The sequence below is a fragment of the Chenopodium album genome, chromosome 6 (genome assembly GCF_948465745.1).
Source record: "Chenopodium album chromosome 6, dcCheAlbu1.1, whole genome shotgun sequence".
In the NCBI taxonomy this organism is placed as follows: Eukaryota; Viridiplantae; Streptophyta; class Magnoliopsida; order Caryophyllales; family Amaranthaceae; genus Chenopodium; species Chenopodium album.
The window spans coordinates 4,843,912-4,868,434 of NC_137839.1; the positions used below are offsets into that span (position 1 = coordinate 4,843,912).

A 24,523-nucleotide genomic window follows, 5' to 3' on the forward strand; every position below is an offset into this window, starting at 1 on the left:
AATTTAGATTTCATTTGTAGATGCAGGATGGCTTTTAATTAATAAATTGATTTGTTTTTTTTTTTTTTTTTAAAAAAACCCACTTAATTGGAGTTCTAGCTTCGCCACTGCTCTGGATACGACTTTTCTATGCTACAAATTATTCAACTATCTTGAATAAAAAAAAAAAAAGTATTCAACTACCTATACATAACAACACTATAATATACGAAGTAAAATACTTTATTGTCATTCAGAGTTGCCTATATCATTACCCATTTTATAATCGAAAAAAATGAACGTGTAATAATCCTCCATAAACGAGACAAATAAATTTTATTTTCTAGAAATTTCAACAAACCCCACATCCTTTATATCCACTTTCTCTCTCCTCCTTTCTTCGATTCTTCTTCACCTGATTTTCGCAACACAAACGGTAAGAGAGAGAGTACAGAGATTACCTAATATTTCACAGAATTAGAGTACAGCCTTAAGCTCTCTCTTTCTAATATACTTTTAAAATTATTTTTTTCAATTTTTTTGGGAATTTTTTCATGATTTTTTTGGAATTAATTTGTGGGTAAACTATGAATTTTTGCAGGTGAAAGTTAAAAATGGCAAGTGAAGTTGAGAAGAATGCTTCTGGACAAGAAGAAGTTGTTTCAATGGAGCTTCCTGCTCCATCTGGTTGGAAGAAACAGGTCTTTTTCTTTTCAATTTCTCACTTTTAATTTTTCTACTGGTATTAAATTTCTTAATTCTTTGTACGAATTGGGTTTAAATTTGGTTAATTCGTGGTATTTTATGACATGGGTTTGTGTTTAATTTTATATTAATCGTGTTATTTGTAGGGAATTTTGTTTTTTGTAAGTTAGGGTTTGTATTTGGGGATTTCTTGTTGGTTTATTTTGATTAATATGCCCTTTTTAGCAAATGGGGGGAAAGGGTTTTTGGAGCAAAATATTTCAAATTATAGTTAAACTACCAGATTTTTTTTGTCTTTTAGGGTTTAGTGGGATTGTGGGAAGGCACTTACATATTTACTTTAATAAATTATTATTTTACTTGTTGCTTATAAACTTATTATTTTTTAAGCGATTAATGATTTATCTCCGCATTTTAATTTCAAGCATTTCTCTTTAAATGCAATTTTCAAAATGTAGTGTCATGTTGTTTTTTTTTTTTTATAAAAATGCTGCTTTACCAATTGTTTATGTCCTTGTAAATTTTTAGCTGGTTTGAGAGAAGAGGGGGGGGGGGGTGGATTTGGGAAATCCGAACTGCAGATTCCGCAGAAAGCATTTTGGGAATTGTCTTTTAACATTCGATTGCTATTCATTGTTGAAATATTCCCCACTGTTTATGAGAGTGACAACTGACGAGTGATTCATAAGTTGAATAACTTTTAACAATTGCTCCTCGATGTAAGCTAGTGTAGGGAAATTAGAAGTAGAAAGAAGACTGAGATCAGTGGGATGCTCTCTACAGGAAAAAATATTGCCAAAGATTTTTTGTATGCAATTTTATTTATTTATTTTAATGTTTGAGCATTGACCTGGTTAGGTGAACCTTATATACCATGACTTTGGTACAGGTAGTTGTGCAAGTCTAACTAGTTCTAATATCAACTTATTTGTAGCTTTGAACTTCACTGTGTGGTTGGCTTGGCTGTAAATTAGCAATTTAAGTTCCTAGGATTTTTATATTTGATTAGTGGTATTATCATAAGAATACAATTTATTGATCTAAAGCTGGGTGAGGACTGAGGACATTGAAATGGAGGGTGTTTTAAGGAAATCCATGAAAGTGCCATTGCTAGTAGTTATTGCTAAATGGATTCCAGCTTGATTTGAGTGGATGTTACGGGAAAGCCTTGCACATGCTCCAATTAATTACTATTACTGAAGGTATTGTATTACAGAAGAGACAGTTCACTTAATAGGATGTTTGATGAATGCTTGAAGTATAAAATGTATGATACTATGATGAATGATGGATATTTGTAGAACAGAGGTGTCTAAGGATGTTTGCAAGGTTTGAGGTTTGAAGTTTTATGAGGTGACCTAGTGATGGAAATAGTCCAAAGAATTGCTGACTGGAGATGTTATATGAGTTTTCACATTAAAGATCTGTGGTTATGTTAAATTGGATGAGAAGATGAAAAAGATCCATAGATATTAAGTTACTGTACACAAGTGCCTTTTTCTTTAGTTAGTCCATAGCTCTTCTACATGAACCATATGAGACCAAGACAATAAGGAGTTTTATGTTAATATGTTACACTTAGTTATTAACACATGATGGAGTATAATGTGTGTGCTGGGTGGTCAGTGTAAAATGATTATTGATATTTTTACGAGAGCTCCCTTGATAATGAGGCTGGAGATCGTGAGTTTCTTTGTCATGTGTTGACTAGGGTAGAGCAGATTCATGATAATAATCTTCAAGGATGAACCTGAAGGAGATAATTGATGGTTTGGCTGCATGGTATTGGTGATAGCTACTCTATCAGCAACTTCTCCATGATGCTTGAAGGGCTGTTTGATTCTTGATAACTCTGACTTCCATTTGGGGCCATATAAATGTTTAATAGGATTTTAAAATATAATACCTTTTTACTTTGTCTTTCCCTTCAATTTTATTGCCTGGGGTGGAATTTCTACATTTTGGACTCATAGCAGCCTTGAACTTTATTGCTCTGGTTCACACCTCAGACCATTTTAGGGAGGTGTGGCATCCGAAGCTCCTAATTTTTTGCACGCATCTCAATCAGGTATAATGACTCTAATATGTTTTGAGTAAAAAGAATCAATTCATGACCTCATACACACTTCTGTGTACTTGATCTTAGTCTGTCTGGCAGTTTTTGTTTTTGTTGTTTTTATTTTTTTAAGACATGTTAGGGTTTGGTTGATTTAGCTTGGTAGGGTTAAAGATGTGTTACCGCTAATGCAAAAGAGTAATTAGAGAGCAGTTTTGAAATTTTAAATCATGGTGTAACTAGGAATTCTGCACCTAGTGAGAGCATAATTATTGTTACAAAAGAATTGCTGTTTGGGCATGTGAGACTTTAACCTGAGGAAGGGTTGGGAAATGAGTTTTCAAAAGAAGTCTGGGGAAACCAAAGATGACTTGAATTAAGGGAGTTAAAGATATGATGAAATTGGGTTTGCGAAAGAATGAAGCATTGGATAGAATTGATTGGAGGAAGTGAATCTTTGTGGATGACCAAATGAGATAGTTTTTCATGTAACCAACCCATACAAGGCTTTGTTTTTTTTGTTGTTGCTTACTGTTGTATTTCCTTTGAACCTAGATTTTTTTATGGTTGAAGCGTTGATGAGATACCCGGGTTTATCAGAAGCTTTAGTAGGGATTCAGAGTTATATAACCTCGAAATTTGGTTGGCTTAGTACCTTTAAAATACATAAATATTGTTTGTTGGAGTAAATAACCTCGCCATATGTGTACATGTCTTTTTTCATCAAGAAGGATAGGCGTTGGAGGAGACAAGGTCTAATGTGTCATCACAGAAATGCTTATGTGTTGATGTTATTACTATAAGCGTTGAAACCCTGCAGTTGAGATTTCATGTGAAGTTTAGGTGATATTTAACATGCACAACTGATTCATTCATTCAATCTAGTATTAGTGTACTACATAAGAGTATGGGACAAATATCTTCCTAGAGGGACTATAGGGAAACCTTATATTCTTATGGTGTGCTCTTGTCATGAAATGCTTAAATTTTCTAGGCTGTTCGTGTATTACATAGTTTTACTTTATATGGCTGTAATACGGGTTTTTACCCTGCTAAGAGGTCTGGTTCTGCTGATCCTATGTATGAAGTTCTCCCAGGGAACATTGCAGAGCTCAGTGCAGAGCCAATTTTAGAGCTCCCCAAGTTGTTATATGAAATCAACACTTCCCTACTTTTGCTGAGGATCTGTTGAACTTATTATGGAAATGGTGCAGGTTCTGTTAAGCTGAGTATGACTTGTTTTGATAGAATTTGGTAAGTCCTCTACTATTTTCGTTTTACATACCAATTTTTCAAGGAAAAGCATCTATATGGTGGTGATCACAATAGGAAAAGTCAATACGTATCAGCTGTTCTGCTGTAGTGGAGTATACTGAAGATGCTTAACCTTAGTGGTTTGGATTCCTCCCTGTTCCCAAGGTCCCCCTTGCTGATTGCAGAATCCCTGGCTTGCTAAATTCTTGGACTTGATGATGAATGATTAGGATTTTGTTTCATGAACAGACATTTGATTGAATAGATATACATCCAAGTGCTTTCTTATGATTAACACGCCATAAGGTCTGATACTTTTTTCTGGGAATTTGTTTTGACAAGTCTGCTTTGGGAATCTAGAGAAGTGTTTGTAAATTCCTTCCAAAGGGAGGATCTAGATGTCAAGAAAGTCTCCTATTATTGAGGCTGCTTGTTTGGAGCCTTTTCTTTGCTATTATACAATTAGCTGAATGTAATACCTAGATCAACACCTATATGACCTTTTGTCTAGGAAAGCAGACTTTTGGTCAACAGAAGTAACCCTTTTTTTTTTTGGGTTTGCTAGAGTTAATGGAAGTTGAGGAAAGGCCTTATCACTACATCTTCAGTTACTCTAAACTAAGGTCTCTTGTGGTTAGCTGTTGGAGGTTGTAGATCCTTTAGAGTTTACTAGGATGAGGATAATATGGCATACCCGGGCTTAGTCTAGCACTATAGCTTATTAGCTTAATAGCAGACTTGCTATGCATGTCCACTGGAGAATCATTTTCAATCCAGGATTTTCTGCTCCTGTTCCAGTATATAATGTGGAAAATGTGACAAATGGATTGGGTGGGATTCCTTGACAATTTTTTGGATTTATATGTTGAGGTGTTGGCTTAACTTAGGCTTATAGGGATAGAATATGTAGCAAATATGTTTATATGACATGGCATGAGTGAAACTTTAAAGAGATTTTGGATCAGCAAATTTGAGGGAAATCTGATTACTAGTACGAGGAGAAAATACAATGGACATCATTAAGCTTGGGAGCTAAATATGTATTGTTTGTTTTTGTTCCTTTAGCTCTAAGGTGAAAATGCTTTATACTTTTGGGATGCATGGTGAAGATATTGCTGATATCCAGTTGGTAAGATATATATAAGGATTTGATCTTGTATGGCAATACATTTCTTGTTGTACAGCCAAGTTATATGCAGTTACTGACCTTATTAGGCCTTGTTCTCTTCACCTGATAATTACTGAACTTAAATTGTTTTTGCTGAAACTTACTGTAATTAATTTATTTGTAGCGGTTAAAATTTATTTTTATTGATTCGCTTATATATTTGTTGTAAGAATATACTTATTTTTTTTATAACTTATATTTATGGAATTGAACTTATTCTAATATTTTTACTAAACTTAAATTATCTGTACTAAATTTTATTGTTTTAAGGTGAAGAGATAGGGCCTTACTACTTCTAGTCTATATTTTTATGAAATCTTGTTTTTCATGTTTAGTATAAATTCCCAAGGTAGATTTGCTTATTGTTCTCTGAAACTTCCCTTTTGATTTAGGTTTACACAAACTTTTAAAAAGATCGGGTGTACAATAATTATTGTACATCCATTTTAAATCTATCTTAAAGTGATCAAAAGTTACCCCTAAAATGAATAAAAGTTACCCTAATATGTATAAAAGTAACCCAATACAAATAAAAATAATCTACGTTTTATTGGTAAAGAATCACATTTTAAATGATTAAAATTCAATTATTAGTGATTGAAAGTAATTTTATCACCCTTATAAAACTTTTCTTGTTCGATTTATAAAAAAAATCATATTATGTTCAAAGTTATCCAAAAAAAGGTAAAAAATTACCCTAAATTGGCTTAAAGTTACCCCTATACTGCTCGATGTACACTAATATTAGTGTAAACCGGATGTATGCAAAAGTTTTTGTTAGATTTATAGCGTGTGTTGAATTTGTAGATTTTTGTGGTCATCCCCTCACTGTGGAAGCTATTTTCTCTTGGATTAGATGAAGTTTTAATATGGTAAATTAGTGTCTTATTATGAAAGATTTGAAACAAATGATTCTTTTATGTTGGAAAATTTAGGGTAAGGTACTATTGCTCTATGAATTGGCTTAGAGCCTTGTAAAGTTGTTCATGTTTGATCTTTGCTGTTTTGTTGAATCCCCAAAAATGATTGAAGCTTACGCAACCTAGCAGCTGGACACAAGCCAATAAAGTTCCTCGTATAGTCTGAAAAAAAAAAATCTTAACTCTGGAGGTTGGTCCTGAATCTTTTGATGGTACAGACAAGAGCTTTCGTAGTCAGCTTTTCTAGTATATATGAGATGCAGAAGTCACGTTTTGGGTAATAGCTGATTGTCTGCTCATACCTACAATTCCCACATGTTATAAATCAGTGATATCCATGTTGTAAATCTTGTAATAGAAAGTACCTTTACGGCATAAATCAATCATAATTAGGTTTAGCTGGGCGTAGTTGGTTAACTGACCTAATTTAAATTCTTGCAAGGTAAATGCTATTAGTCTACAACCACTTGCAGCTAGCTGCTTGGGACTCGATTCTCTTAAAGGCTTAAATTATCCATCAAGAAGGAATTCATAATGGGAAAAATATTTAGACTTGGTTTTAAAATAGCTGTATGGTGGATACGAACAGACTTTGGAGGTAAGAATACGCTGTTATTGATTTAGTCCTAAGGTGACAACCTATCTCATTTTCATTTCCTTATTGATATCATGTGGTGTTCAAGTCTTCATAGATCTACTGTTGTTATATAGCATATATTTAGCATTCCCTTTAAATTGGCTCTGATTAAAATTTATTTCCTTATTGATATCATGTGGCGTTCAAGTCTTCATATATCTACTGTTATATCGCTTATCTTTAGCATTCCTTTTAAATTGGCTCTGATTAAAATTTGAAGCTGTTGGTTGAACAAGCTTTAATAGCCTTGAGGGGAGTGGGATTGCAAAACCTTACACTTTGTTTGTATAGAAAGAAATGGAAGGAAAAGAAGAGCAGGGAAAGGGAGGGAGACAAATTCTCTTGTTCGGGTTAAAGATTGGGGGAAGGAAGGGGAAGGAGAGGGAGGGGTCCATTTTCCATCTCTCCTTAATAAGCATAATCCCTCCAAAATTGGAGAGATTTGGAGGGAAAATGGAGCTCACCTCCCCCTCCCTTTCTTTTCCCTTCCCTTCCCTTCCTCCTCCCCCCCCCCCCCCCCCCCCCTTCCTTTCTTTCCTTCTTTGTTATCCAAACAAAGCGTCAGTTCCTCTGACCTTTCTTGCTGAACCAATGAGGTCAAAATTTGGGTTCTCTGCATTCATCTAATCTGTTGATGCCTCGAATCTTGATGCCTCTCTACCATCTTTACTTTCTTTTAATGACTATATTATGTCTGGCACACCTTTATTCACTGTCTTCCTTTGTTTTTGTTTTTTGTTGTGTGTGTGTGTGTGTGTGTGTGTGTGGCTCAGTGGATACACATTTGGCTGTGACTACTTGAAACTTAGTTCTGCTACTTCAAGTTTGACCAAGCACTTTTTGAGGCACATGGAAGTATTGAAACACAAGTAATTAGTGGGTATCTTTAGTGATGTCTAATAGGCTTACCATGGGTTCATTTTAAGCCATTATGATATAAGGATTATAATTTGTGGATCCTGTTACTAGATGTTGGGTATGTGGTGGTGAGCTTGTAACGTTGTATAGGTGCCATTGCCTGAAAACAACTGGGAGTGTTGTAAATTGAAAGTAGCTGACTTTGCTTCTTGATAGTATCCTTTTGATCTTTGCTGATGGTACTGATGAATGAATGGTCTAATCTAGCTTACTAAATAGTTGTTTGGTTGGGGTTTTGTGATCATGCTTTTTAACTGGGAGAACAACATCAACTGTGACAAAGTATCTCTGATTTGTCTTCTCCATTTGTAAGCTTTGAAGCTAGAGTTATGCAAACAGACTCCAGTTATGCAAACAGACTCCTTTCCTTTTAAATAACGTATTGGTTTCATTTATGCACCTCATTAGAGTAGAATATACTTACTGCTGTGTAGTTTGGCCATTAGTGAGAGCTTGAAATGTGGTAATTATATATAGTGTGTGTTTGACAAAGGATAACCTCAATACTTGCTTAGGCTTACTGCTTCACTGCAAAAAGAGCATACATAGTTCTCCCTGATTGGTTATCTATCAGTGCTAGGATGAGTCTATTGTTAGGATTAAGTCATCATCTTGTTGCTGGTTTAATAAATACTTGTTTGATTTATCCTCAAGAAAACAACTTTTGCTGTCTTCTTGGATACAATCTTAACTCATATAATTAGCCCTGCAAGTGCAGCACTTAGTAGGGTAGCATTTTTATAAATCTCATGGAATATTGATGTCAAAGCTTTTTTGTTTTTGAAGGAAACTGAATGTTTATGTTTTTTATATATTTTTTTTTAAAAAAAAAATATTCTCGTCTGTTGGATGAACTTTTTTTGGAAGTAAAAGAGAAAATTTTGATTGCTTCGTTTTGTACTAGTACTCCCTGCGTATCACAAAAGTTAGTATGGTTTTATTTTTTAAATTCTCCAAAATAACTCAACTCACATTTTATGGTGTTCTTCCTCTTTTTACTCACTTTTTCTTATCCAAACATTCTCTCATTTTTCGCTCTACCTACTTCAATATCTTTACTCATCTATGTTAATGATTCTTGATCTTTGTGTCAAAAGTGACCATGCAAGTATTTGTGGGATAGAGGAAGTACATCAAATGTAAACTACTTTTTTTCCTCTTTTGTTTTCCCCACTTCTGCTTCTGTGTTTTACTTTTTGCACTTTATATGTGATTTCCTTGTGGATTTCCTGTTCTGAATCTTGTAATGTGATGAGGTGTTTGCAGTTCTTCCCTAAAAGAGGAGGCACCCCTAGGAAGAACGAGATTGTATTTACTGCTCCAACAGGGGAGGAAATTCACAGCCAAAGGCAGCTGCAGCAATACCTGAAATCTCATCCTGGTGGTCCACCAGCATCTGAATTTGATTGGGGCACTGGTGAGACGCCTAGAAGATCAGCTAGAATTAGTGAGAAAGTAAAAGCTTCTCCTACTACTCCTGAAAGTGATACCCCCAAGAAGAGAAGCAGGAAATCATCTGCTTCTAAGATGGATAGCAAGGATGGTGAAGCGACAGCTGAAGAAACTAAGACGGAAGAGATCCAGATGGATGATGCTGAAAAGATAGAGAAAAAAGAGACAGACGAGGGAGCCAATAAAGATGTCGAGATGCAGGAAATTGGAAAGACTGAGACAGGTGGGGCTGAGGTTGAAGCTGAAAAGGAAGTTGCAAAAGAAAACCAACCCGAGAACAAAGATGTGACTTCTGAGACCACGGAGGCTGTTCCTGAGCCTGAGGGTGAGACTGCAGTGCCTGTAGCTGAGGATGAGAAATGTGCAGAAACTGAGAAGCTAAATACAAACAAGAGTGAGGGTGATAAGACCTCCATTGAAGATGCAGAGAAGCAAGGCCCACTAGAGCCAGCTGGGAAGCAGGATAGTTTGCAAGAACAGGTAAAAGAAGATGCTGTGATTCAAGATCCAAAAGAGAGTGAGGGAGATAAGGCCGCCGTTGAAGATGCGGATTTAGAAGCAGGGAAGCAAGGCCCACAAGAGCCAGCTGAGAAGCAAGAAGGTTTGCTGGAACAGGTGAAAGAAGATGCTGAAGAAGGCAAGAAAGATGCAGCAGCTGATCCAGATGCAAGGAATATTGAGGATAAAATTGAAGCGGATCCTTCTCAAGTAACTACTGTTGTAGAGAACACAGTTGGAGGAGATAATACTAAAGCTGCAGAGCAACCACATTCTGAGAAACAGGACAGTATGCCAGAACAGGTGAAGCCTGAAGCTGGTATCAATATTGCTGCCAAAGACAATGGAACAGCTGCTCCAGAACCCATAGAACCAAAGGGAAAAGATTCTGTGGAGGGTGACATAAACAAGAAGGTATTGGAGGTGATCGAGAATGGAAGCCAGGCAGGCGAGGCTAGGTCTTGAGTCTTGATTCTCGCTAATCTTATTGTCATCTTCCTGTTGAGTCGTCTCTTTTTGAGATCTACAGGGCTCTCTGAATGACTGTTGTAGCATTGTTGTTTATGGTAGAAACTGATTTGTTGTTTATGGTAGATTCTGATTTGTTGTTAGTCAAGATACCCCTGTACACAGTTGTAGATTAGGCCACAGAGGTCTTGACCTAGCCTGTGATTAGGGGGAAAAATTTGTAGCTCTTGTAGAGATCTGTCTGTAACGTTTTCCTGTCAGATTATTGCTTCTGTTATAACTTAACAACCATTATATGTAATGTATGAAGCTACACTTATATGTACTGTTAAATAATTCTATATCCTTGTAACACTTGAATAACGTGGCTCTATCAGCTGTTTGCAGCCGATCATTTGATCGAAGCGATAGAAATCACTTTGAATTATAACAGATGCTCTTTAAACCGTGATATAAGCTTGAAAATGCCGAATTTCAACAAAGGTGTGACTAATTATGATGAATAGTTACATGTAAAATGAATGCTAATTCTTGGCCTTAAGTATGGAAAAATTCAGATACTCCGTAGAAAAAATGATGCCGATCTAGTGGGTCTTTACAAATTATGAGTAGAAAGTATGAAATCTACACCAAAACAGGGAAGTGGATACAACTCTTGCTTAAGAATAAGGCGGGTGCAGTTAGAATCAAAAAGTCTCTTTCAAAGCCCCTTGAGAACTCCATCAAGTCCTGTCAGTGCAGTCCATTTCTCAAACGCACTAGCTGAAGATACAAACGCGATCTTAGATGATTCAACATCTTTCTGGGCAACTACAAGTTACGAAGAAATATCAGTATGAGATGTTGTAATGCAGAGAAAGTAAGCTTAGAGAGTCTTCCAGCCATACCAGATGTTATCAGCTTTGAAATTGAGGTGTTGAACATATCCACTTCTTCCTTTTCCTCAGGGTCCGAGCTTAGCTATTAGGGGAGAGTTTTTAGTTGGTTCAAAAGCAATAAAAATTCTGAGAGTTCTGCAGATCAATGGAAAATTTGAATCCGGCAATATTTAGTATGAATAAAGACTCAGGAACAGACCTTGGCGAAGGCTGAATTAGCCTTCTTAATCCAATCAGTGTCAGTGCTAGCACCAAGAACTGAACTAGCAGCTTTCAGATCATTGCTATCTATAGCTTGACCTACCTCGCTCAACTTGTACACGACATCTTGCAGGTACCCTGATGGTCTAGGACATCAGTTGTACAGAAAGAAAGAAAACATACTGTATAAGCATTATACTGTTAAGGAGGACTTTTAAACAAAACTATAAGGAGTAATTCCTCAACAAAAATATAAATGAAAAAGGTGCGAGATCTTAAGCAGTTCAAACATAATTCCCCTTTAAATCACTGGATTATTCGTGTGCTTTCAGCAGTAAATCGTAGTAGAATTAAAGTACACCTTATATAATGTAACCAAGCACAATGAAACACAGACACAAGTGTACAATCCAACCAATTAGGCTCAACAAAAGGAAAACAATCACAAGCTCACAACCTTTAAGGCCTAGTTCTGATTTACTGAATTGAGTTGAGCTAAACCGAGCTGAGCTGAACTGACTGAACTGTTTATGAAAGAAGGAAATTAGGAATTGAACTGAACTGAACTCGACTGAATTGAAATTAAGCTGAAGAGAAAAAGTCCTTAATCTAGTGAATTTCGTCGATGTCATAACTCAGAACCTTTGTAACTATGCTACTCGGATTTTTCACAATCCATGTGATCATTCAGAAATAGCACAGCACTAGGAAATGCTAGGCATATCTGTTCGAGACACTATTATATGGTATTGGAGGTAACAGTTTTGGAGTCTGAGTAACATAAAAATGTCAGAACCAGTTGAAAAACTTGAGCAATAATTATGTTCCCTAATTTGGTTTCAAAAAAGCTGAGTCCTTAAAATTATCTTCTCTAAGATAGCATATAATAATTTCCATGAATTGCATTCAACCTAGTGTCTAATCACTAATCACTTAATCAGCACTATACAACAGATAACATCTCTGAGTTTCAGCATGACAGCAGATACAAGTAGGTAAAGTTCAATTCTGTTATTAACTATGTTCGAGTGTCGAGGATCCAACACGGGTACTGTCATAAAATACCGATTTTATTCAAAAAACTCGAAAAATAAGGGGAAACAAAAAAAACCTTTTTCCTTAGTGGATGAGTTAATAACTCCTTGTTTTTCAAGCCTCTTCTTCCTATCCTTCTTAACCTTCTCCAAGAGCTCTAAATCATCCTCAGCTTCCAATGGCGCCGCTTCGGCGAGTGGCACAGCTTTTCCTGCTAATGGTAAAAGAAATGCAGAAGATAAAGACAGGGCAAAGCTTCTTTTACTAAGACATGGAATTGATGATGATGATAAAATGGGTGATTCTGATTTACAAAAGGGTACTAATAAATTAAAATGCTTGTTTTTTTCAAGGCAAAATAATGAATTTGATGATGAAATTGAAGTGGGTGTTAAAGAGTTGGATGATGAAAGATAATGGAATGTGTTAGCAGTTGACAGAAAAGCTGATGCTACTGCCATTTTTTTTTTTTTCTCTTTAATTTCTTCTTTCACTTTATGTGTTTGTTAGTAGAATCGAATTGAGTAGTATGATTTTTTTTTTCTTTTTTTTTTTTTTTTTTTTTTTGGTGGGAAAAATTTGTGAAGGAGGGGCAACATTGGACTTCAAAGAGATAAGATTTTGTTGGATATCTCTGATCCAATAGATATATTGGGGTCATTTTTGTAAAATTGGAAGGTCATTTTTGCAATTTTTCCTTATTAAAATTGATATAATTACTATCCCTTCAAAATAAAAATGATATAGTTACTATTTTATTTTATATTAATTTTTTTAAATTTTGTACTAATTTAAAAAAAAAAATAATACTAGTGAATTGTATGCAACATTTGAATTTTCAGCACCATATTCCTAAATTTATCTGATTATATATTTTTCATTTTTTGTAGCATATAATTTAAACTCTTTGATGGTCGAAATTTGAATACAAATAGTAGTAATACTAGTCAAAATTTCATACATGGATTGAAAAAACGCAAAAAATAGTTATCATTATAAAAACCTAATAACTACCTGATTTTTCAACAATGATACTCTTGATTATTCTCTTTTGCGCAACTCGCTGTCTTTTATTGCTTTTACTACACTAATCTAGGTAATCCATACTTCATTTTCGCCTGCTTTGTTGTACTTCCACATTTGTGAGTTGTCCATCGTAATGATCCCATTAACGCTTCCAAAGTAACATTAGTTTTCTAAGGTAAAGTGAACAAAGTCTAACTCCATATGTCGGACGTGGATGTGGCTAAAGAACTTCAATAAGTAGAAAGAGCTTGATATTGGTAGTGTTCAAACTTGACAATTTGACAAGGATATAATTGCGTCAAAAGGACTAGCCTATAGAAAGAAACAATAACATGATAAGCTTTGTGATATAAAGAAATGCTTGCAAAGAAAGTAAAGATTCCATCACAAACGTGTGTTGTAACTAGTGGCATATAAAAGGTCTTAATTATCAATTAAGATTTGGAGATTTATTAAACAAATAAAAAGAAACTTTCAAATTAATTTGATTATTATTATTTTTTTTTTTTTTTTTTTTTTTGGGGGTAGTATGTAGTGAAAATGAAGGTTGGATATGTGCTTCTTTAGGAAGAGACAGCTCTTAGGTGTGACCTTTTTAGTCATGTAGATGTTGTGCATTATATGCAAAGATGCTCCTTTGATTTACTTAAAAAGCACAAGAAATATACTTTGGATGGTTGTATTTTATTATAAGATCTCTTTGAACTTTTTAATTATCATGGTATGTATCTTAACTTCTTCCAAATTAAAGCTTTTTCCAAATTTCCTATGAAGATGGACTTCAAAGAGGTTATTATTGTTAGTTATTGTTTGAGTGATCGATTTTAACATTTTTTATTATTAGTAAATATAGTTATATAGAGATGAAGGTGTTTAAATTAGAAAGAACGCAATGGATGGAGGAAGTATATAGAGTAATTAAAATGAGTGTGTTTATTTTCTTCTTTTGTAGGCAGTTATACGAGAGTTAATAGAGTAAACAAGAATAGACATACATTATATTCTAAGCTCATTAGTCTAATGTAGATATTCCATCCACTTATACTTAATTAAAAATTTTGTAGTTTAAAGTTAACATATCTTTAAGTTTTAAAGATTCGATTCTTCATTTGATTCCTAAATGTTGTATTTATTATTTAATAATCATTCCGTGTATACATAGCTAAAATAATTTAGTCAATAGTGTATGTACTACAAGTATAAATTAGTTTTCGTGCAATAGAAGTTTTGTTTTAATTTAGTGTAGTTGGTTTTGGTTAATCACATGAAGAAGTCTCCTTAATTAATCCACTTTAGTACACGTAATAACATATGAATTAATTGGTAAGTATTTCTCTTAGCAAAGTAACATTATTGATTGTCCTATTATATATATGCAATGAAGTATATTTTTATAACTTTAATTATGAAAGTGATAGAAAATAAAATAACATGAAAAGGTTTTAAAAATGTTGGGTGATTTAAAAAAGTAAATCGTCATCTTGTTTCACAAAACTAAGGTTTTTTGTACATTAACAGCGTTGATAGCACTAAACATGAAATTGATGCTTTGGTGATTTCTTAAAATTCCAAAGGTTCGATCGATCTAAAAGTTTCAATAAAATATAAGTGGTGCTTTAGAATCTTTGACGTTTTTTGCCTTTTGCATGCGTGGCTATACACTATTGTGTGTCATACTATGTTATATAAGGGGTGTACACGTAGGCATGTACGTACTATAAGTCGATGTGAACATTACATTAGCTTAGTAGATTAAAGTCAGGAGATATTCATTTTCATAGCATGAGAAGATTGAATTATCATCGGATCATTTGTTTTTTATGACTCTCTTTCGGGAAAACACTAGTGAGAGTTGATCATTAGAAGTCTTAGCTTGGAAACGGTACAAGTTTCAATAATTAATTAGCAAGCCTAAACTTATGTTAGAGAGTAACAACAAACATTTTAAGCCAAATACTTACTTTAATTGAAGTATAAACTATTTAATTAGCCTTTTTTCATATAATTAAAAGGGTTAATTTAGTGAGATGAGCAATCATATGGTTGTATCACCATCATATATATCATCACAGCATCTAGTGGTTGGTTCTTTGCACAGCACATATATGGTACAGCTCAACAACAATGATTAGTAGGGTAGGTTTCTTTTCTTCGATCATTTCTTTGTTTCTTTAGTCGACATTATTAATTCATATCATGATTCAAACATGATTAGCAAAATAAAACATTTTTATCTTTGATTGAGTTTTCTCCATTGAATTGTATGAAACTATATATTCAGCTAGAACAATATTTATTTGGTTTGGAAGTAATATAGTTAAGTTGATATAGTATATTCAAAGTACGTAATGCAACAACTAAACACGAGTAGAAATTAAAGAGTAGGTCATCATATTTGACTTCAAGGTCAACTGATTAACTTTGATAATTCTTTTTTTTTTTTTTTTTTTTTAATTGATGTCTTATAAATATGTACTCGTATAATATAAACTCTCATGAAAATCATCTCAACAGATACAAGATACAATGTACTATACATTAATTAACCTTTAAAATTAAAAAACTCATGAGTGTTATTTTTAGCTTAGGCCATATTTCGTTCACCTTGTGTTTACTTATTTCAAGAAAAGTAAGTTTATATAAGAATAAATGAATTTTGATAAGTTCATGGCCAGGTAGAAAAATAATACGATGTATCAATAACAAAAATAAGGTCAAATAACTTATGATAAAATCAAATAAGTAAAAGCCAGGTAAGTAAAAAGCACACATTGTTGTTGGTAGGTCGGCTTTTGATAGGAACCCCTTCATTTAGGAGGAGCACATAGGTATAAGTGCCAAATGTCACGGGACGTGCACCTACCAATCGTCCGTGCGGTGCCTAAATTTCCAAGACTCAAGATCCAAGCTAGCCTTTCCCCTATACACAACAAGCTAATAAAGAGAGGAAACAATACACAATGGCATTAATCTGCACCTCAAACACATCCATAGAGAGGTTGTCTCATATGAGGCTTATTGTGCTGGGGCATCGGGGTAATGGTTAACATCACGAGACACAAAGTTACCATATTGAGCCTTATCCCTTCTACTACTCTTACCAATTTTTATCAGCTGTCAAATTAGGTTTAATCACGATTGATTAGGTTCAGTCATGCATATTGTTGTAAATATAAGATAAAATTATGATTAATCAGGTCTAATAAGTTAAATTTAGAAAAATTAAAACGTACTAAACACACTCTATTAACCTAAAAGTATCCTTTTCTTTTTTTAAAAAAAATCACTCCCTTTGACGGTTCAACAATTCAATTTCATTAAATAAAGAAAAAAAAAGAAAGAAATATATATAGATAAAAAAAGGAAAAAAAAAAACAAAAAGAAGAAAAAAAAGGGGGAAAAACTCAAAAACATTCAAGCGCGTTTACTCCATTTGACTAAAATCTTAATTAGCTTACAAAAATGTGATTACTTTCTAAAACAAAAACAACTTCAAACTAAACAAGAAACTAAATCAAACTGAAAATAAGTGTGAACCAAAAACCCCATTCTCTTATAAAACCCTTCCACATTCTTCCAATTTTTCTCTTCCTTTTTTTTTTTCTTTATTCTTCTTGATTTGATAATCACTGTTTAGAAATTATTAACAGTAACTGATTTGTGATACTATTAATTTTCCATACTCAATTATTGGGCTTTTTTTTTTGTGAAAAAAAAAAAGCAATTTTGAGCATTTAATTTGATGGGGTTTTGTTAAATTGAGAGTTAATATTCTTAAAGAACATTTATTTTTCAATGGGATCTCCGATTTCAATTTCAAGTTGAAATCTTTATTTCTGGGTTTTTTTTTTTTTTTTTTTTTTTTTAAAAAAAAAAAAAAGAGAATTTCATGGTATATTTGAATAGTAACTATTTTAACATTAATTATAATAATAATTTCTGGTTGTAGTAGCTATTTTTCATTTGAAGGCTGCATAAATTCAAATTTGTGGAGGTCGAGACTTGGAATGTTCTACAAAGCTATGAGATTCGGCAGATTGAATTCTTTCTTGTTCTTGCTCTTGCTCTTGCTCCTATCATCACAGACTGGTAATTCTTCCTAATTAAATTCTTTTTTAAAATTTTTACAGTTTGATTTGATCATATTATTATTGCTATTTACTAGTTTGATTTTGTTAGTATTTTTTTTGTTAGTATTCAGTTTGTTTAAATTTATATCATATTTGATCAAATTGGGTTTTGAAACCTGGGTTTTGCTTTTATATTTATTGGAGTTGGATTGCAATGGATAGAGTGATTGTATTTTTAATGAATTGTTGAAATATAAGTTAAGAGTTGCTATGAATTTAGGGGTGTTAATGGTTGTTTCCTGTTTATAGGGTCAGTTTATTAGTTAGTAGGAGTACAAAAATTTGGGATAATAGTTGTAAAGTAGTTCCTTATTGATTAGTTCTTGCTGTGAAAACAGCTGCGAAAACCGGGTAGGTTGAGGAGCAAAATGAGGAATCTGACCGAGGAGGGGGGTTCTTTAGCAAGAAGTAGATATGCTATGGGTATTCACTATTGAATTATAGCCTTTGTGATCATAGTAGAAAATTTACATGTCAAAGTATCTGGTTCTGATGAATTAGTAAGCATTTGGTTGCTTTGTCTGATTCAATAGAATAGGCCTCCACTGCGAGGTGTGATGAATAAGTAGCATTTAAGTGTGAACTACTATATTGGATGGCCTAAACCGATGTCTGTCCTTTGTTTCTTCTCGTGGTTTGAGTGGAGAAGTTTCTTATTATAAGATGTTAAATGTTTTTGATATTAAGTCTAATATAATGAATGCAATACTTGTTAAGTTTGAGTGTGTACTCAGTTTAAATGAATGTAACTTGGGCTCTTCCTTTCATCTCGAATACTGGTGTTGGACACTTCAAGCATCATGTCCATGTCCATGAACTAATTAGTATATTTAGAAACATAAGATGACCAATTTTAAGTGATTATATTCTGAGAGCTGGAAGATTTAATCTTGACTGTACTGTTTCTGCTCCTTCTTCCAGCACCTTTGACAGTTAATGCTTTTACTGGAACTTATGGAATTAATTATGGGAGAATTGCTGACAATATCCCAACACCCGACAAAGTTGTTCAGCTTTTGAGAGCTGCAAAGATACGAAATGTTAGAATATTTGACTTTGATCACAGCGTGCTTCAGGCTTTCAGTGGGACTGGGCTTGAGTTGGTTGTCGGACTTCCAAACGGTTACCTCAAAGACATGAGTGACAATGCAGACCATGCACTTAGTTGGGTTAAAGACAACATACAACAATTTTATCCTCAGACTCGTATTGTTGGTATTGCTATTGGAAATGAAGTACTAGGGAATGATCAGGACCTCTCGGAAAGTCTTTTAGGTGCGGCAAAGAATATCTATAACGCAACAAAAAGTCTCCATCTTGATCATAAAATTCAAATTACCACATCCCATAGTTTTGGTGTTTTTGATAATTCTTACCCTCCATCAAATTGTACGTTTAGAGATAATGTGAAACAACAATTCATGGTGCCGCTTTTGGCCTTCTTTCAACAGATTGGATCCCCTTTTTGTCTTAATGCTTATCCTTTCCTCACCTACATGAGTGATCCAAAACACATTGATGTAAAATATGCCCTTTTTCAGAAAAATCCTGGCATTGTTGACTCTCAAACAAAACTCCATTATGACAATCTGCTTGATGCTCAGATTGATGCAGCTTATGCTGCTCTAGAAGATGCAGGTTTCAAGAAGATGGAGGTAATAATTACCGAGACTGGTTGGGCATCTCATGGGGATCCAAGTGAAGCTGTTGCTACTCCAGAAAATGCAAAGACCTACAATTACAACCTGCGGAAGAGGCTAGCTTTGAGGAAGGGGACTCCAATGAGACCAAAAATCATGCTTAAAGCTTATGTGTTTGCAATGTTCAATGAGGATGACAAACCTGGGCCAGCTTCTGAGAGGAATTTCGGGCTTTGGAAACCTGATGGTAGCATCTCGTATGATGTTGGTTTTCCTGCATTAAAGTCATCTGCAGTATCTACATCACCCTTTTCAATAAAGGTATACATTTGATTTATATATGTATTTGTTTCTATCTGTAGACTTAATTTAGCTGAGTAGAAGACAGCCTCATTTGTCAAAACTTATGAAAACTTATAATTATATTGATCTAAGATTAGTAAATATTGCTTCAAGAGATCAAAAGGAGTTCAAGATTATATTACAGTGTCTATTCAGATCAGATTTTTACATTGCTATTATGCCGTACCCTTTTTTTCGGGTGTATTCAAATAGGCAAGCATTTATCATTGCTAGGCTTTATGAGTTAGTATTTATCAATATCAAGACAAGTCCTTTGTACAAGCAATGCTGCTCTGCAAGTTTAGCGATCCTTTTGTGTTAGTGAAAATTTCATGGTATACTAGGCTTGGTTTCATGCAGTATTCTGATAGGGATGTAGTGTGCTACATCTGATCAAAGTCTCATGGTCTCTGTTGTCTTATACTCTTATATGACTATTGTAACCTTGATACATGGAAGTTTATCTTTGACTTTGTCTCATTGTTAACATTGATTAGTTTCCATCTCTATCTCCAAATGTGATGCAGGACAGCCCCTGCGCCAGAATGTTCGGTTGGGTTCTTTTTCTTTTTGAAATGAATGTGCTAGATCTTAGTCCCATCTTGCGTAACTGTATTGAAATTGAGTTCATTATTACATGTGGGATGTAGTTTTTGTAGAGCATACAAATATATCATACTTCATTTCCCCCTTGTTCTGACATATGTGGATTTGGGAGACCTTTAGAGCCTCTTACTTACAAGCTTGGAGAAGTTGATGTAGGATATTTGAAGGTGTGATAAGGGACATGATTGTCAAATTCGAGAGGGGTGAGGAGAGTGGTAATGTCTATATATAGATGAGATCATCAGTTGGAGGGGGAGGTTGTAATCAGAAAATTACGAGGAGTTATTTTTCTTGCTTAGCTTTTTGTCCGGAGCCACATGAAGATCTAGGATTGTAGGCACCTTTTGTTTATCAAATCACATCTAATTATGATCATCTTTCATTCACCCTGTATTCTCATCTTCCTCGTTTCTATAAGGAAAATTTGTCAATTACTACCGCAAGTTAATACTACTTTGTAAATTACTACCGCAAATTTAAAAAGTTATGAATTATTACCGCAAAAATTTTTAAGATGTTGCGATTACTACCAAAACTCTATTAAACTCAACTATGGCGTCATTATATCACTTTAACCCTTGGTTAAAGCCCTTAACCATGACATCATTATATCCCTAATCCATTTTCTTTTTTTTTTTTTGGGGGGGGGGGGGAGGGGGGTCTGGTTAAAGCCCTTAACCATGGTCAAACACGGGTTAAAGGGGTATAATGACGTCATAGTTGGGTTTAATGGGGGTTTGGTAGTAATCGCAACATCTTAAATTTTTTTGCGGTAGTAATTCACTACTTTTTTAATTTGCGGTAATAATTTACAAAGTGGTATTAACTTACAGTAGTAATTGGCAAATTATCCTTTCTATAATTCAACTTTCAGATACATTAAAGCCTAGAGGTGTGCCCCTGATATGATATTATGCTGTTTTCCAACTATCACTTTATTTCACTTTAATTAGCACATATTATCATAATGGCTTCACTCTATTCACTTTGAAACCCCTTAATTAAATGTAGTAACTTTTATATGAACCTATTGTCCCTGACATGACCCTTATCCCAACTTTGCCGAATTTATATTTCCTGAAATTTTTAAGGTGTAAAAATATGAAGTTATATATATCTGATTCTTTGATTTACAATGATGGACAGGATATACGAGCTCGAGGTTGGTTGACATCATACTCCACCGTTTTTACTACATCCATGATGATATTGTTTCTGCTCTTGAGATCATGATAAAGCTTCAGCGTGAAATTTTATTCAGATTTTAAAGTAGCAGGTACTTTTTCGAGTATTCTATAAACTAATCTGTTGTGCTGATATAAACCATGTTTAAGCATGTTTCCAGCAGCCACAGATGATTTTTGTAACTATTAAAACACTTGCTGGATGAAACTGATAATATTTGTTACATTCAGCAGTATATATCATTTTCCAATTAGCAAATAAAATCTCCTCTTCTGCTTTGTGAAGAATCGACAAATGTTTTTAAGTTTTTATCTGTCAGATGGTGCTTACCATTGTTTAGCATTCACCCTAATTTAGCCTTTTAGTTGGATGTAAGCGTCTACATGACTTTTTGTTTGCATTCTATGTTGGACGAGTGTAGCTTATAACCTTTGAGAAAAACTTTGCTGGTATCTTGGGTTTGGTGCTATTTATGAAACTAAAACGATCAAACATGTCTGAGTTACAACGATTGAAATGACTTAGTAGGGCAGTTGTGGGAGGTGCCATCTATTATGGAGTATCTTGGAGGTGCCATCCATGATGGGTTGCCACATGCCAGGCTTGCGAGCGATGAGGTGGGATCATTGGGTATAGTTGTGGCTTATATCCATGAACCTTAGCCTGCTTGGCCCTGCTTTCATTGTGGCTCGGCCTTGAATGGTCCTGTTAAAAATAAATTAGCCTTACGCTTGCTTGGCTGGATTGCTAGGGCGCGGCTGTCTGGATGACTATATTAGGCTAAATGGTCAACTTTTTAGTTCCACCTCGCTGCCCCGGACTGGCCCATGATCAGCTCCATGATCAACTGACCGACCAAAGTACATGACACAAAGTTTACAAACAATTTAAATAGTATCTACAAATAGTACTCCCAACAAACATCTACGTACTTTTTATGGTTTATTACTTTGTCTAACAATTAGTACCATCAAGTAATCAGGGAAGTATTTTATTCTTTGCTAGCTGTCTGATTTGTATTTTTGTTTGGTTTACTAAGAGATAGAATATAATAGTTAAATAATGGTACATCTTCCCTAAATTTCAAATTTTGTTATACCGGATGAGATTTAATGGATTTAATTCTTATTACTACCTCCGTCCTGATTAATTAGCCACATGTGACATCGATGATCATAACTCGATAGAACATACTGTTAAAAGTCAAATATTAACTTATGATTTTACGACGAAGCCACAAAAGATTTTCTGAAAAGGGTTAATATGATGAGAGAATATACAACACACATCGTATTAGTTGGCAAATTGTCAATTTGTAATAAACAAAGCAATAGAATACGAACTGATCAAGTCATCCTAACAATGCCTAAACGTTGTCCGACTTGGTGGCAACCCATTATGTCCGGCTACAAAGAAAATACATGTAACATGTTATATATATATAATGTGCACATAATTATATTACACAAATAGACCTTAAGAACACACAAAGCTCTGCATCTGAGAAAACGAGAGATCGATAATGGCTGGAGCAATGTCGAATGTATTGGTCGTGGTTGCAGTAGCTATAATAATGGTATCGAATGGTGTTGTTGCGGAAACACACATTGTGGGAGATAAGAGTGGATGGACTGTACCATCTCCAGCCACTTTGTATAGCACTTGGGCTGCCAAACAAGACTTTGCTATTGGTGACATTTTAGGTAATTACTAATTTTTTGTGTTAATTAGTTTATGTTGTTTAAACTACTAGTATGAATTAGCTTTTGCTAATTAGTCCTGAGAAGGTTGGTTGGATCAACACCTGATCTACACCCGGCTTCTGCTAGGGTGTCGCGGTTACATCCTCAGCCTGTCCTGTTGGCTGTTGCCCTGTTGAAAAGACTTAATAATGTTAAATTTTCGATTATGAAACTAATGTTACAGTTGAAGGTAAGAACAAATTTGTGTAAAATCTGTATTGCTAGTAGAAAGTCAACTAATACAAGTAATAAATCAAGGGAAAATCATACTAATATATTTGAAGTACTAAACTTTATAAATGTAACATTGGTTATACATTAATCTTTTGCATTGTTTGATTGTAGCTTTCCAATTTGCTGCTCCTCACAATGTGGCCGAGGTAACAAAGGAAGGTTATGAAGCATGTGATCCAGGGAATGCCGAGGTTTTCGCCATTGGCCCGAAAGAGATAACTCTTAACACAACAGGACCACACTACTTCATATGCACATTTGCTTCTCATTGTGTTGGTGGTCAGAAACTTGTTGTTACGGTTGGCAGCACCTCTGACTCATCAGACGCTGCTCCCGGTCCCAGCACTACCGCCTCTCCGAGCTCTGCACCCTCAGTGGCTCCACCACCACCGCCTTCCGACGTAGGATCCTCACCACCTATGTCTGTTACATCCACCTTCTTCTCTGTTTCCTTCATTGCCTCTATTATGGCTCTATTATTTTAAGCATGATCACCCTTAAACGTGTATTATTCTGATTACTATTTTGTTGTATTTGATTTATTGCTATTATTTTTTTTCACAAAATGTCAAATTAAAGACTGTATTACGAAATATTAAATTTTGTTATCATGGTGATTTTGTTAAATGAGAACGATGGATTGACATTTTTTTACATGTAACAACTAACGTATACACGGTTAATTTAGCCATTTACGTACATGACTTCTTTAATTAACTTAAGACAACCACTGGTCTTTGTGTGACTGATTAGGGGTCATATATGGATTCAAACAACATTATATGACCCTGAGATGCATTTCCTATCATTTCGAGAATTTTCAACACTTAAGTCTCAAAATCTTCAAAATTGGTCCGATTTCGTGGATTATAGCCTTTAATTTTGGATAATTTATGACTTTTCGAACTTTAAAAGGAAACAAGTCGGGGTGCTACGCATAAATCCCACGACACCTCAGGAGGCTATTTGGATGGTTGGAACTGTCCACTTTGCCTTTAAACCGTCAATTTAACCATCTATGTACACACCTTCTTTCATTGACTTAAGCTAGGCCGCCAATGGTCTTGTATGTGACTAACTAATGGTCGTATATGGTTCTAAACCATATTATATGACTTCAGAAAGCATCCTATATAATCTCGAAATTTTTCGACACCGGGTCGCGAACCTCCAAAATTGGTCCAATTTAGTGTATTATAATAGCCTTCAAATTTAGCTTCTAGGGAGTATGTTTTAACCTGGCGAGATTATACATTATATTGAGGTGTTTCCAGGAGCTACCAAAAGGCCCCAAGAGGCTTACTTGGTGCATGGAACCACCTCATTCATTCCTTGGTTCACCCTTAGTTGTCATATCTTAAAATGGCTTAGTTTCCTTAATTTGCCTTGGCCCTGTTACCACCATAACTGTAGAAAACTTGAAGAACTTGCTGGAGTAGCCATCTTGGC

General features: G+C 34.6%; 4 protein-coding genes across 5 annotated transcripts; 3 read left to right on the forward strand and 1 right to left on the reverse strand.

The window, feature by feature from the left end:
* Positions 1-270: 270 nt before the first annotated feature.
* On the forward strand, positions 271-10,374 carry LOC145635665 (uncharacterized). 2 transcript variants are annotated; one of them, XM_081686990.1, is made up of 3 exons: positions 271-415; positions 581-680; positions 8,904-10,374. In XM_081686990.1, the coding sequence occupies exons 2-3, from the start codon at positions 594-596 to the stop codon at positions 10,050-10,052; spliced, it is 1,236 nt and encodes a 411-aa protein (XP_081543116.1). In that variant the 5' UTR covers positions 271-415; positions 581-593; the 3' UTR covers positions 10,053-10,374. The 2 variants fall into 2 exon arrangements, with proteins under 2 accessions (XP_081543116.1, XP_081543115.1); XM_081686989.1 differs by having other exon boundaries at positions 310-461.
* Positions 10,375-10,599: 225 nt separating this feature from the next.
* LOC145635666 (thylakoid lumenal 16.5 kDa protein, chloroplastic-like) lies at positions 10,600-12,694 on the reverse strand. Its single transcript, XM_081686991.1, has 4 exons — positions 12,246-12,694; positions 11,133-11,272; positions 10,943-11,015; positions 10,600-10,865 (listed from the first exon to the last, which is right to left on the reverse strand). The coding sequence occupies exons 1-4, from the start codon at positions 12,628-12,630 to the stop codon at positions 10,756-10,758; spliced, it is 708 nt and encodes a 235-aa protein (XP_081543117.1). The 5' UTR covers positions 12,631-12,694; the 3' UTR covers positions 10,600-10,755.
* A 3,889-nt stretch (positions 12,695-16,583) lies between these two features.
* On the forward strand, positions 16,584-21,468 carry LOC145635667 (glucan endo-1,3-beta-glucosidase 14-like). Its single transcript, XM_081686992.1, has 3 exons — positions 16,584-17,284; positions 18,247-19,286; positions 21,060-21,468. The coding sequence occupies exons 1-3, from the start codon at positions 17,203-17,205 to the stop codon at positions 21,144-21,146; spliced, it is 1,209 nt and encodes a 402-aa protein (XP_081543118.1). The 5' UTR covers positions 16,584-17,202; the 3' UTR covers positions 21,147-21,468.
* Positions 21,469-22,566: 1,098 nt separating this feature from the next.
* On the forward strand, positions 22,567-23,722 carry LOC145634373 (umecyanin-like). The gene is made up of 2 exons (XM_081685791.1): positions 22,567-22,801; positions 23,186-23,722. The coding sequence occupies exons 1-2, from the start codon at positions 22,621-22,623 to the stop codon at positions 23,557-23,559; spliced, it is 555 nt and encodes a 184-aa protein (XP_081541917.1). The 5' UTR covers positions 22,567-22,620; the 3' UTR covers positions 23,560-23,722.
* The last annotated feature ends 801 nt before the right edge of the window (positions 23,723-24,523 follow it).